General features: G+C 45.6%; 1 protein-coding gene across 1 annotated transcript in view; it reads left to right on the top strand.

Moving 5' to 3' along the window:
• DNAI1 (dynein axonemal intermediate chain 1) overlaps positions 1 to 12,416 on the top strand; it is a 184,575-nt gene that overhangs the window by 113,100 nt on the left and 59,059 nt on the right. The window contains exons 15-16 of the mRNA XM_054177810.1: positions 382 to 469; positions 6,179 to 6,258. Coding sequence (XP_054033785.1) covers positions 382 to 469; positions 6,179 to 6,258 — 168 coding nt within the window. The remainder of the gene's footprint in view (positions 1 to 381; positions 470 to 6,178; positions 6,259 to 12,416) is intronic.

Here is a 12,416-nt window from a genome sequence, read left to right on the forward strand (position 1 = left end):
TGTCCATTAATGTGGGATTTAGTCAGCTCCATGATAATTTGCAAATATCCATCTTAAATCATGCATGGTGATTTCACTCAAGACAAATGCTAACCCTTACTCAAAAACCTTGGTCCTGAAAGGCAAAACTTTCCACGTCAGCTGCATGTGTCTGTGTGAGATACAAGTGGCTCTCAGCTCCAGTGCACCAAAGCATGATTTTCCTGGAGGTTTTATGCAAACATCATGCTAGCAAGCTGCCAACTGTGAGCAGGAAAGATTAAGCAACTTTTGGACAGCTTTTAAAAATTCCTCCATAAAATTTGCTGTTTTGAAGTACTGAATGTTTCTGAATTGTTGCTGTAAAGCATGTTATTCATGTGGAATCTCTTCTGCTTGCAGAATGAGCTGGTTCATACAGATGTCATCAAGCTGTCAGCAGAGGGAACAACTTTGCAGGGGCCAGAAGGACTGCAGCTGCAAATGCCTGGTAGGAGTCCAAGTCCTTGCCATGCTGATTAATTACTGATACACAGCCTCTAATCAGTCATTCTAGGGAATTAAATAGGGAGTGCAATACTGAGATGGAAAGAAGGTTACACCTCCTTACTTTCATCATGTAGTAGGGCAAAGCCTATCTGGAGCAATGGCCTCTAATTCACCCAAGCTTTGCTGGTTATATCTTGCCTTTACTTGCAGAAAAAGTTGAACATCCATTTAAAAAAATGTTGATTTTACTGGAATATCCCAATGTGGACAAGGCACAGGCATTGCTGCCTGTATCACAACTATGTCCACAAGGAAGAAAAGAAGGTTCATAGTTGCAGGAGAATCCCTTTGGAGGTGAACAAAGGGTCCAGCGTGCAGGGTGGACCCTCCTTGTAGGGAGGTATGCTGCCTGGGTTAAGGATATCACTAGGACATTTTCTGGCTTGGTATGGTACTCAGAGGATTAGCCATTACTGATCTTCCCTGTAGGTGAAAATGAAGTTGCAACTTGTAGTCCAAGAGTGATCAAAAGAGACTTCAGGCCCCTGGGAAGGCTGGTAAGGGGATCCAGAGAACAGGTTATATTTTCCTCTCTCTTTCCAGTTGCGGGCAGTGACATTGGAGGGAACAGAAGGATCCAGTATATTAATATATGGTTCCATGGCTGGCGTCACTGCCACACCTTTGGGGTTTTTGATAACAGGACAGCTTATGTGGCAGCAGATTTGCTGGAATCAAATGAGAGACACCTTTCTCACAGTATCACAGTGCCCTTCTCTAAAGGGCTCTTTGCTCAGGAGATTGCAGGGCTGATCAACAGGGCTCTAAACAAGATGTGAAGAGGGAGGGGGGATAGTAACATCAGGCTTGTCTGTTATGAGCTGTGGGATGACACACCAGAGTTAGAGAGACAGGGTGCTAATAAGTGCCCTCGACCTGTAGCACTGGGGCATGATGCAGCACAGAGGTAAAGCCAGAGGCTCCTGAGATAGTAGGGGCCAACAGGGAAATATCAGTGAAACACCTCAAGGGAATTAAAGGGTGTTCCTCTAAGAAGGTGACACAGCCAACAGCCCAGCTGAAGTGCTCCTGCATGAGCACATGCAGCATGGGCAACAAACAGGAGGAGCTGGATTCCATCATGCTGCCGGAAAGCTGCAATATAGTGGGTTTAGTGAAACCTGGTAGGACAAATCTTGTAACTGGAGTGTGGCTGTCAATGGCTATGAGCTGTTTGGAAAGGACAGGAGAGAATGGAAGATGATTCAGTATCACTAAGGTTGGAAGAGACCTCAAAGATCATCGAGTCCAACCTGTCACCACAAAGGGGTGTGGGGGGGAGATGTTGCCCTCTATGCTAAGAAATGGATACAGTGTGAAGAGAGATCCTTAAAGAATAGCCACAAGCAAGTTGAAAGGTTATGGGTAGAAGTTAGGGACCAAGACAACAAGGGGAACCTTGTTGTTGGTGTCTTCTACAGGCAACCTGATCAAGCAGAGCCCACTGATGAAGCCTTCTTAAGCTAGCTACAGGAGGCATTGTGCCCACAGGCTCTTGTCCTGCTGGGGAATTTCATCCACCTCAACATCTACTGGAATGGCAGCACAGGAGGAAAAGCAGGAGCGATGCACTCTTGGAGTGCATCAAAGATAACTTCTTAAGATGGGGAATACACAGCCCTAACCAGGAGGATGCAATGTTGGATCTGATGGTCACCAACACAGGGAAACTCATCAGGGATGTCAAGGTTGGGGGCAGTCTGGGCTGCAGCAACCACACACTGGTGGAGTTCATAGTCCTAAGGGATACAAGTCAGACAAGTATCACAGTATCACAGTATCACAGTATAACCAAGGTTGGAAGAGACCCCAAGGATCATCAAGTCCAACCTGTCCCAACAGACCCCACAACTAGACCATGGCACCAAGTGCCACGTCCAATCTCCCCTTAAACACCTCCAGGGACGGTGACTCCACCACCTCCCTGGGCAGCCCATTCCAATGACGAATGACTTGCTTGGTGAAGAACTTTTTCCTCACCTCGAGTCTAAACCTCCCCTGGCACAGCTTGAGACTGTGTCCCCTTGTTCTGGTGCTGGTTGCCTGGGAGAAGAGACCAACCCCTTCCTGTCTACAACCACCTTTCAGGTAGTTGTAGAGGGCAATGAGGTCACCCCTGATCCTTCTCTTCTCCAGGCTGAACAATCCCAGCTCCCTCAGCCTCTCAAGGATCAAAGTCAGGACCCTGAATTTTAGCAAAGCTAACTTCCAGCTTTTCAAAGAGTTAGTCAGCAGGATCCCCTGGGAAATGATCTTCAGGGACAAGAGATCAGAACAGGTCATTTTTGGTGAAGTGCAAGAACTCTCAATCTCCATGTGTAAGAAATCAATCAAGGAAGGGAAGAGACTAGAATGGATGAGTCAAGACCTGCTGGTCAAACTAAAAGGTGAGAAAGAACTGCACAGGTAGTTCAAGCAGGGACAGGTAACTGGGGAAGAGGATAGTGATGATGCCCAGTTGTGTAGAGATCAGGTCAGAAAGGCCAGGGTGCAGCTCAACCTGAATCTGAAGGGCTTCTACAGGTATGTCAACCACAAAAGGAAAGTTAAAGAAAATGAACCCCCATGATGAGCAAGAATGGTGAGCTAGTAACAACAGACAAGGAGAAGGCTGAGGGTCTCAAATACATTTTTGCCTCAATCTTCACTGGCAGCCTCTCTCCTCCCAAGCTGAAGGACCACAAGACAGGGAGCAAGGGGAAAAAGTCCCACCCACTGTAAGTGAAGACAAGGATCATGACTGCCTGGGGAACCTGTGCAAGTCTCTGGGACCTGATAAGGTGCACCCCTGAGTCCTGAAGGAATTGGCTAGTGCAGTTGCCAGGCCACCCTCCACGATGTTTGTCAAGTCCTGGCAGTAAGTCCCTGGTGACTGGAAGAAGGCACACATTGCACCCATCTATAACAGTGGTAGGAAAAAGGGCCCTGGGAACTACCAGCCTCACAGCCTCACAGCCTCACCTCTGTGCCTGGGAAGATCATGGAACAAATCCTCCTAGAAGTTCTCATAAGGCATATGGAGGATGGAGTTGATTCAAGACAGCCAGGCTTTACTAAGCTTTACTAAGGCTTTACTAAGGGCAAGTCCTGCCTGACCAATCTAACAGCTTTCTACAATGCAGTAGCAACATCAGTGGACAAGGGAAGACCACAGGATATCATCTATCTGGACTCCTGCAAAGCATTTGATGGTCAAAGGAAGCATGGCCAGCAGATAAAGAGAGGTGACTCTGCCACTCTGTTGTAATATAGATGTTTGATTCACCCCAAGCACAATCTTCCAGGACAAGATGTTAACAGGCAAAGAAATTTATTCCATTATAGAGCAAAGTTATATAGTCTATCAGAAGGCACATGTGTCACGTCTCAACTGGTCGTTTTCTACTGGCATGTGTGTAATTAAGGCATACAATAGGTTAAATTAACAAAACAGTATTTTAACACACCCAACCAAATTCTGCCTAATTTCTCTCCTTCAGTTACAAGATGTTGACATTCTTTTCTGAGTCACAGACCGAGCACAGCCTTCTCTAATTCGAGCAAAGGCAAATCTTCCCTATAGCCTTCCAAAGCTATCTGAAAACAACCCTTCTCCTACACCACTCTGCTCAATTCTGGTGAAACCTCACCTTGAGTACTGTGGCTCTGGGGCCCTCAACAGAAGAAGGATGTGGAGCTGATGGGGAAGGTCTGGAAAAGGGCCACAAAAATGATGAGAGGGCTGGAACACCTCTCCTAAGAAGACAGTCTAAGAGAGTTGGTGTTGTTCACCCTGGAAAAGAGAAAGCTCTGGGGAGACCTTGTAGCAACCTTCCAGTACTTGAAGGGGGCCCATGAGAGAGTTGTGGAGCTACTATTCACAATGGCCTGTAGCTCTAGGACAAGTGGTAATGGTTTTAAACTAGAGAAGGGTAGATGTAGATTGGACATTAAGAAGGCATTCTTTACTGCAAGGTTGGTGGAACACTGGAACAAGTTGCCCAGGAAGGTGGTAGAGGCTGCAACCCTGGAAATATTCAAGGTCAGCCTTGCTGGGGCTAAGCAACCTGATCTACCTGGGGATGTCCCTGGTTACTGCAAGGTGGGTTGGACTACGAGACCTTTGAAGGTCCCTTCCAACCCAGGGCACTTTATGATTATCTGATTACCTGTGTTTTCAAAACTAAGTTTTGTTCTGTGTACAGAACATGGATCTGGACTGGCCAAATCACGATGAAAAACAATCTTTGCTCTTTCTGGAGTACACAACACGTCAAACCAGTGGTGAGGTGTGCCATATGGGGGTTTGGCTCTCATAAACCACAGCATCTATTCTCAGCTACTGTGTTACATTCCCTCCATAAAAAAATGGAGACAGTGTAGTCCTTCTAGGCTGAATCTTCTCATCCTGACAGTCCTATGTTTGAGATACAATGGGATGAGTCAACGCTGGAGGTCCAAGACTACCCAGGAGCCATGAGGAATCCCTTAATCATCCTACTGCACCTGCTTTTGGCTGTGATGCTGTGGCCTTGGTTTGGAGCAGGCATTTGCTCTGCATTTAAATATTACTGTGTTTCTAGTTTAGTAACTGCTGGAGGTTTGCATAGGTTGCAAGACTCCAACTAAAGCAGCACACTACAGAACTCCCAGTGGCTTTAGGATTATCTGTTAGTGTTACTGGGAAATGGATTTTCAAAGACTTGTCTTGAATATTTAACAATCTATTTGAAAGTTAAAAATGCAGAAAGTATTACAGGGTTGAAACAGCCTTAACAATTCCTTCATAACATTTAAGACAGCCGCCTTTGCAGAACCTTCTCTGCAGCCCTGCTTCTGAGCCTTGTCTGCTTGTTGCTATTTCTTGTGTGATGATTGCTGTGGGCATCCCTACTGATCAACAGCCCCAACTTGCCTTGGCACTCAGCAGACATCCCATCTGCTCCTCGTGGATCCTGCTGAAACACACTGCTATGTGAATTGGTTTTCTTGAATGATGTTGCATCTGCCTTGGAAGCAGAAGCTACAAAATTACAAGAAGTCACATCCTGTCATGGTTAAAACCTGGTTTAAACATGATTCACAGTGTTGCTCAGTTCAGGGGTTTTTGAAGATAAGAGGATTCTTCTGTGCCTGGCAGAAGATTTCTTCCCAAATCACATCCTTTGTTATTGGCTTTGCCAAAGTAAGCCTGATGAATGCCTTCTGAGCTAAGGGTGGCAAGGGCACAGGGAGGTATGATGTGGGGTTTCCTCTCTGGGCTCTTTTATGCATGGAAAACCATTTCTATATTTGGGAATGCTAAACAAACAGAAAAGCTTTGTTCTCCCCCAATGGGAGGCAAGCTTGATCCTCATGACTCTTAAAATTGCACCAGGCATTTTAAATTCTTATCAATGTGACTCTTGGGCCAATCTGTTCTTACAGTTCCCTTACAGTTCTTTCAGTTCCCTTTCTCTGTTTTCTGTGCTGGCTTTTCAAACTGGAGGTCTTGAGGACAGGTACAGATTGGAAAGTGTTTGCAGAAGGAGTGGCTCTAATTACTTTTGTGAACTTCTGGCTAATGAACCACTTCTGAAAACACTGGCAGTGTGTGTGTACTATAGGCAGGGCGTGTGTTCTGGCCAGATGAACAAATTCTCTGTCTGACAAACCTTTATTCTGTTAACAGGCTGTGGGACATCGTTTGATTTTCACAAAAAGATAGACTATTTGTTTCTTGTTGGTACTGAAGAGGGAAAGATCTATAAGGTAAGAATGGTTTCTTTGTCCATTGCTCCATGCTTGTCTTTCATGTTCATCATCCTAACTGTGTGTTGAGGCAGTAATAAAGTAGAACTTCAGAGCCCAGTCCTGCCCTTGGATCCCCGTGGTGAGCCTGAGACTAGCACAGAGCCATAGAGGGTTGCAGGGAGCTCTCTGCACAGACCCAATTAAGGCCTTATTTTGCAGAAATGATTTTCATGCACACTGCATCCCAGAGTGCTTTGCAGATGGCAGCTGTGCAAGTGAGGTGCTAACTATGATCAGAGCAGAAGTTAAAAGGCATCTTAACTCTGTCCTCATGGCTATGGAGAAATGGCATGAAAAATCTCATCTGTTCTACTTTTTAGATCTGTTATCACATGAGCAATGAGGCTAATGAAGCCTTGTTTCCTATGACTTAGTGTGCTGCAGCCTTCCCTTCCACAATTACAACCCAGATCCTTTTCTTAGTCTCACTTTCTTCTTGTCCTAGAATAGAATAGAATAGAATAGAATAGAATAGAATAGAATAGAATAGAATAGAATAGAATAGAATAAACCAGATTGGAAGAGACATTCAAGATCATTGCGTCCAACCTATCATCCAACACCACCTAATCAACTAAACCATGAAACCAAGCATCCTGTCAAGTCTCCTCCTGAACACCTCCAGTGATGGTGATTCCACCACCTCCTCGGGCAGCCCATTCCAATAGGCAACCACTGTCTCTGTGTAGAACTTCCTCCTAACCTCCAGCCTAAACCTCCCCTGGCACAGCCTGAGACTGTGTCCTCTTGTTCCGGTTCTGATTGCCTGGGAGAAGAGACCAACCTCCACCTGTCTACAACCTCCCTTCAGGTAGTTGTAGACAGCAATAAGGTCACCCCTGAGTCTCCTCTTCTCCAGGCTAAGCAACCCCAGCTCCCTCAGTCTCTCCTCATAGGGCTTGTGTTCCAAGCCCCTCACCAACTTTGTTGCCCTTCTCTGGACATGTTCCAGCAAGTCAACATCCTTCCTAAACTGAGGGGCCCAGAACTGGACACAGGACTCAAGGTGTGGCCTAACCAGTGCAGTGTACTGGGGCAGAATGACCTCCCTGCTCCTGCTGGCCACACTGTTCCTGATGCAGGCCAGGATGCTGTTTGCCCTCCTGGCTGCCTGGGCACACTGCAGGCTCATGTTCTGCCTACCATCCCCAGGTCCCTCTCCACCTGGCTGCTCTCCAGCCACTCTGACCCCAGCCTGTAGCACTGCATGGGGTTGCTATGGCCAATGTGCAGAACCCGGCACTTGGATGTGTTAAATCTCATGCCGTTGGACTCTGCCCATCTGCCCAGCCTGTCGAGGTCCCTCTGCAGAGCCTCTCTACCCTCCAGCAGATCAACTTCTGCCCCCAGCTTGGTGTCATCTGCAAATTTACTGATGAGGGACTCAATGCCCTCATCCAGATCATCAATAAAGATATTGAACAGGATGGGGCCCAGCACTGATCCTTGGGGGACACCACTAGTGACTGGCTGCCAGCTGGATGTGGCACCATTCACCACCACTCTCTGGGCTCGGCCCTCCAGCCAGTTCCTAACCCATCGCAGTGTGCTCCCACCCTGGGCTGATAGCTTGGCCAGGAGTTTGCTGTGGGGGACAGTGTCAAAGGCCTTGATGAGGTCCATGTAGACTACATCCACAGGCCTCCCCACATCCACCAGGCAGTCAACTGATCATAGAAGGAGGTCAGGTTGGTCAGGCAGGACCTGCCCTTCCTGAATCCATGCTGGCTGGGCCTGATCCCTTGGCCATCCTGTAAGTGCTGTGTGATTGCACTCAAGATGACCTCTTCCATAATCTTGCCTGGCACTGAGGTCAGGCTGACAGGCCTGGAATTCCCTGGTTCATCCAACCAGCCCTTCTGCCAGCTCTCTCAGCACCCTAGGATGGATCCCATCTGGTCCCATGGACTTGTGGGGATCCAAGCGGCTGAGGTGATCTCTAATTACCCCATTCTGGAACAGAGGGAAACTATGCTGCTCCCTGGCTCCTTCTGCCAGCTCTGCAGGCCAGCTGTCTGGAAGACATTCTGTCCTGCTAGTAAAAATTGAGGCAAAGAAGGTGTTAAGTAACTCTGCCTTCTCCCCCTGGTAGGCTCACACTGCACCTAGGATAAGAAGCTATCCTCCATGCACTCTAAGAACCTCCTCTACTGCCTCCTTTCTGCTGTGTTGAGATCCCAGCAGTTGTCAGGCAGGTTAAAGTCACCCGTGAGAACAAGGTCAGGCGATCTTGAGACAGCCTTAAGTTGCCTATAGAATGCTTCATCAACATCTTCCTCCTGGTTGGGTGGTCTATAACAGATTCCAACCAGGATGTCTGCCCTGCTGGTCTTCCCTCTAATTTTCACTCATTTTCACCCATCTCTCATTCCTCACTATTTACTCTGATCCTTCTGCCCTCTATTCACCACCATACCATGCCCAGCTTGGAGATCCCACCTCAATGCTATAACCCTGTATTTCTGCAGACAGTATTGGCTACATCCTTCCCTACTGCAGCCTGACACCTTGGTGCCCAACACCAAGAAGCTGTTGGCCAGCCAGCTCCTGGCATGTGGTGAAGGCAGCAGCCGAGCCTCATTGGCCCTTCTTAGAGTGGGGGCACTCTAAGAGTGGGGGCCCAGATATTTGCATTCAGTGACCATTCCTTTTTATAGAATGTGTAAGACCTTAATATTGCCAAGTCCCATATGCAACCAGCTGTCTGAGATTGCCAGTGAGAACAAAAGTTGTTGGCGAGGACAGACAAGCAGAGAACAGAACACAGACCTTGTTTTTATTAACATATCAAGATAAAATAGGAAGCTTCAACCTCTGCAGTATTTAGCCTTGAAAAGAAATAAATAGGATAGGATAGGATAGGATAGGATAGGATAGGATAGGATAGGATAGGATAGGATAGGATAGGATAGGATAGGATTGGATAAACCAGGTTGGAAAAGACCTTTGAGATCATCAAGTCCAACCTATCACCCAACACCATCTAATCAACTAAACCATGGCACCAAGTGCCTCATCCAGTCTCTTTTTAAGCACTTTCAGTGATGGTGAGTCCTCATGTAAATTCTGTTTGCACAGCATTCCTCTGAGCTGGCTTTGGGGCTTTGTGAGTGTGATAGCCACAGGCCTTCAGTGGAGTGGACTATCAGCAGGAGCCTAACACAGAGAGCAGATCCATCCAGCCATCCCTAGAGGATGCTGTAAGCTCCTTTCCAATGTCCCACTAGCAAAAGGGAAACAAAACAGAGGAAAAGAAACCAAAGGAAACTGTATTCTGAAATAAGTATCAATCATTTAGGCAAGATGGACTTAAAAAATGTATGTTGCTCCCAGAGAGATGATGCTGATTGAAATGTCTTCCTCTGCCAGGCAGTATCTAGGGAGGATTTCTGAGTAGTGCCCACTTGCATTAGTCTAGACAGATACAGAAGAGAGGTGTGAAAAGTGTGTCTGGAGGGGGTGTGTGTGTTGGGTTGATGTGCGATGGGCAGTGAGGCAGATGCAATGGCTTTTTGGTGATTCTGTTGGGATACAAGGCATCTGTTCAATTGTGGGCAGATGTTCTACACTGGTACCCTGGGTATTGGGTACTCATCAAAAGATGGTAAGGAACCATATATTTCAATTTTCTCTGTACTTAGGTGAGAGACAGCTGTCAGTGAATATGAGAGTGGATGTGAGTGTTAGGTGACGGCCATCAGTAGCCCTTCAGGAGGAATGTTCAGGCTGGTGTCATGTCTGAGTTACATGGCAAAGGAAATTCTTCACAGAAGAGTAATGAACAGGAATAGAATTTGGCAGCATTTGCACTGGCAAATCTGAATTTTCAGTGAAACTAGAACTATGATGAAATTTTAGCATAAGAAGTGATCCCCAGCAACAAGCATATTTTGACCATTTCTTGGGTGGACACAGCAGAGACAGCCTGTTATAGAGGATTTTCATCTTTTATTGCTGCTGAGTCTGCCTTCAGGGTCACTGGTAAGGAACAAAGCATTCCTGTGTTGGTGAGCCTGAGCAAAAAGTGGGACTACTCTCACATTGTGCAACACTACTCTATAAAATTCAGGTGTTCCCATGGGCAGGAAGAGGCAATCTTCCATCACCTTGTATGGGCTAACATAGGGAACAGAAATCCTGACAGTCATTACATGCTCTGTGAGCCAGGGATCAGACATGGGCTGCACTCCACATGGAATGGATTTTAGGTTATTTATGAAATAAATTGGAAAGTGAATTTCAGTGAAGCATTTTTTCAGAGAGCAGACATGCCCCCAAACTGAATGATATTATGTTAATGCTTTAGCTGCAGAACACTTATCGTGAATTTATAAAAATTACTTAGTTAATGGTGTTTCTGAAGCCAAGAAATCGTTATCTTAATTACACACAGACCTATCTGTTGCCCTTTTACATAGAGGACAAACTGTTTCTGCATGAATATGATTCTGTAATGCAAAATTGCCTCTTTGCATATCTTATTTTCTGTTTAGGAGTTGTTCCACTTTGTTATCAAAAAATGGTCTCTGAGATTCAGGCTGAAATGCTGAGGCTTCAACTCTTTGGTTAGAATTACTTGTTAGTAAGCAGGGTTTCAAGAGAGCATATTAATGTAGGAGAGGTTTCTTTTCAGTCCTAGGCAGTTTGATTGAGGGGGGTAACAAATGCATATAAATAAAACTCAGTGCAAGACTGTAGAGAAGGAAAAGGGGATTCTTTTTTAAAACAAATCTTATTTCATTCATACTCATTCTTTCATATTAAACACCAGGACATTTGTATCTCTGTGGTCAGGACAGGATTTCTTTTGGTTATACAGATGACAAAAGATATTGAATCCTTATCATATCTCTTGTTTTTTCCTTAAATGATGATGACAAACTGGTTTCTAGATAGGCTCCAACTTCCAGTGACCCTTTAGTAATGGAGAGATCATTTGCCTAAGTGCCTAGTCTTGCTTTGTCTCAGGCAAAGTTTTTTTTTCTTGTCTAGGTATTTTATGGCTTGAGTTCTGTTCCTGATCTTCTTATCACCTTATCCTTGGGACTTTTATTTGTTCTGCCCAGTTATTTCATCACTTGACTGACTGAATTTGCCATCCATGAACACAGGCTCTTTCTTATACCATTTTCTGTTGTTTCTTCTGATGCCTTCACATGCCTTGGCTTGCATTCATAAGCCTTTCTACAAATCTTAGTGCTTCTTCTGTATAAGAAGGCACTGAACAAAAACCAAGGAGACCCTCTGGTGATGTTGGTAACAGCAGCTCACAATGCAGGACACATTTGTGTCAGCGCTTCCTGACGGGCAGCTGAACGTCCTGATCCATCTGGGAGTGCCAGTGTTGGGCTGTACTTACTGTTGCCAGATACAAACCTCCTTTGAAAAAGATTAGTTTTTAGGTTTCTTTATTGCCTAAGGTCTCAATGTTTCTGTTAGTGAACTAAAGAAACCATCTGTATCATATGGACACTAACAGCCCTCCATTCACCAGTGATGTTGGGAAGTTTTGTGTCACACTAAGGCCTAGAACAAAGCAAAGTGCTGTTAATAAAGGTTATTCATACGTTTTGTGTCCTTGGAGTTCTCCTTTCCTCCCAGTATTCCCCCACAATATTTTGTGGCTCTATCACCAGTGACCTTACTTGTTTCCTGTATTGCCATAGACACATCTTTGCCCTCCTGTGTCATCATAAAAATACCATTTCCTGTTCACGCACATGTTCTGCCATCTAAATAGGGGAAAAACACTCTCAGCAAATTGGACCAGTGCTCTAGAAGATCAGACAGGCTGCACAAATGCCTGGTCCCTGAATCTACTCATCCTTTTTCAAAGCTGCCTTGTCAGGACTTACTTGTCACATTTTCCAGCAGTTTTGTTTCCATCTTGACATGTGTCTAATAACTGTAGGGTTTTGTCAGTGAATAGTAAGGGAAGACCTTGCCAGCAGTTCTAGTTAGCTCAGAGACTCATTAATGTCATAATTCTTTCTGAGTTTTCCTGAAGTTTATGGTGTTTCTTCAAAATGTGTTTTGGGAAGAACAAGGCTCTCTCTCACACATCAGAGACAGCATCAAAGGCTGGGGTGAACATAGCATGGGGCTGGTCCTCCTGT

Source organism: Dryobates pubescens, chromosome Z (assembly GCF_014839835.1).
Source record: "Dryobates pubescens isolate bDryPub1 chromosome Z, bDryPub1.pri, whole genome shotgun sequence".
Classification (NCBI taxonomy): domain Eukaryota; kingdom Metazoa; phylum Chordata; class Aves; order Piciformes; family Picidae; genus Dryobates; species Dryobates pubescens.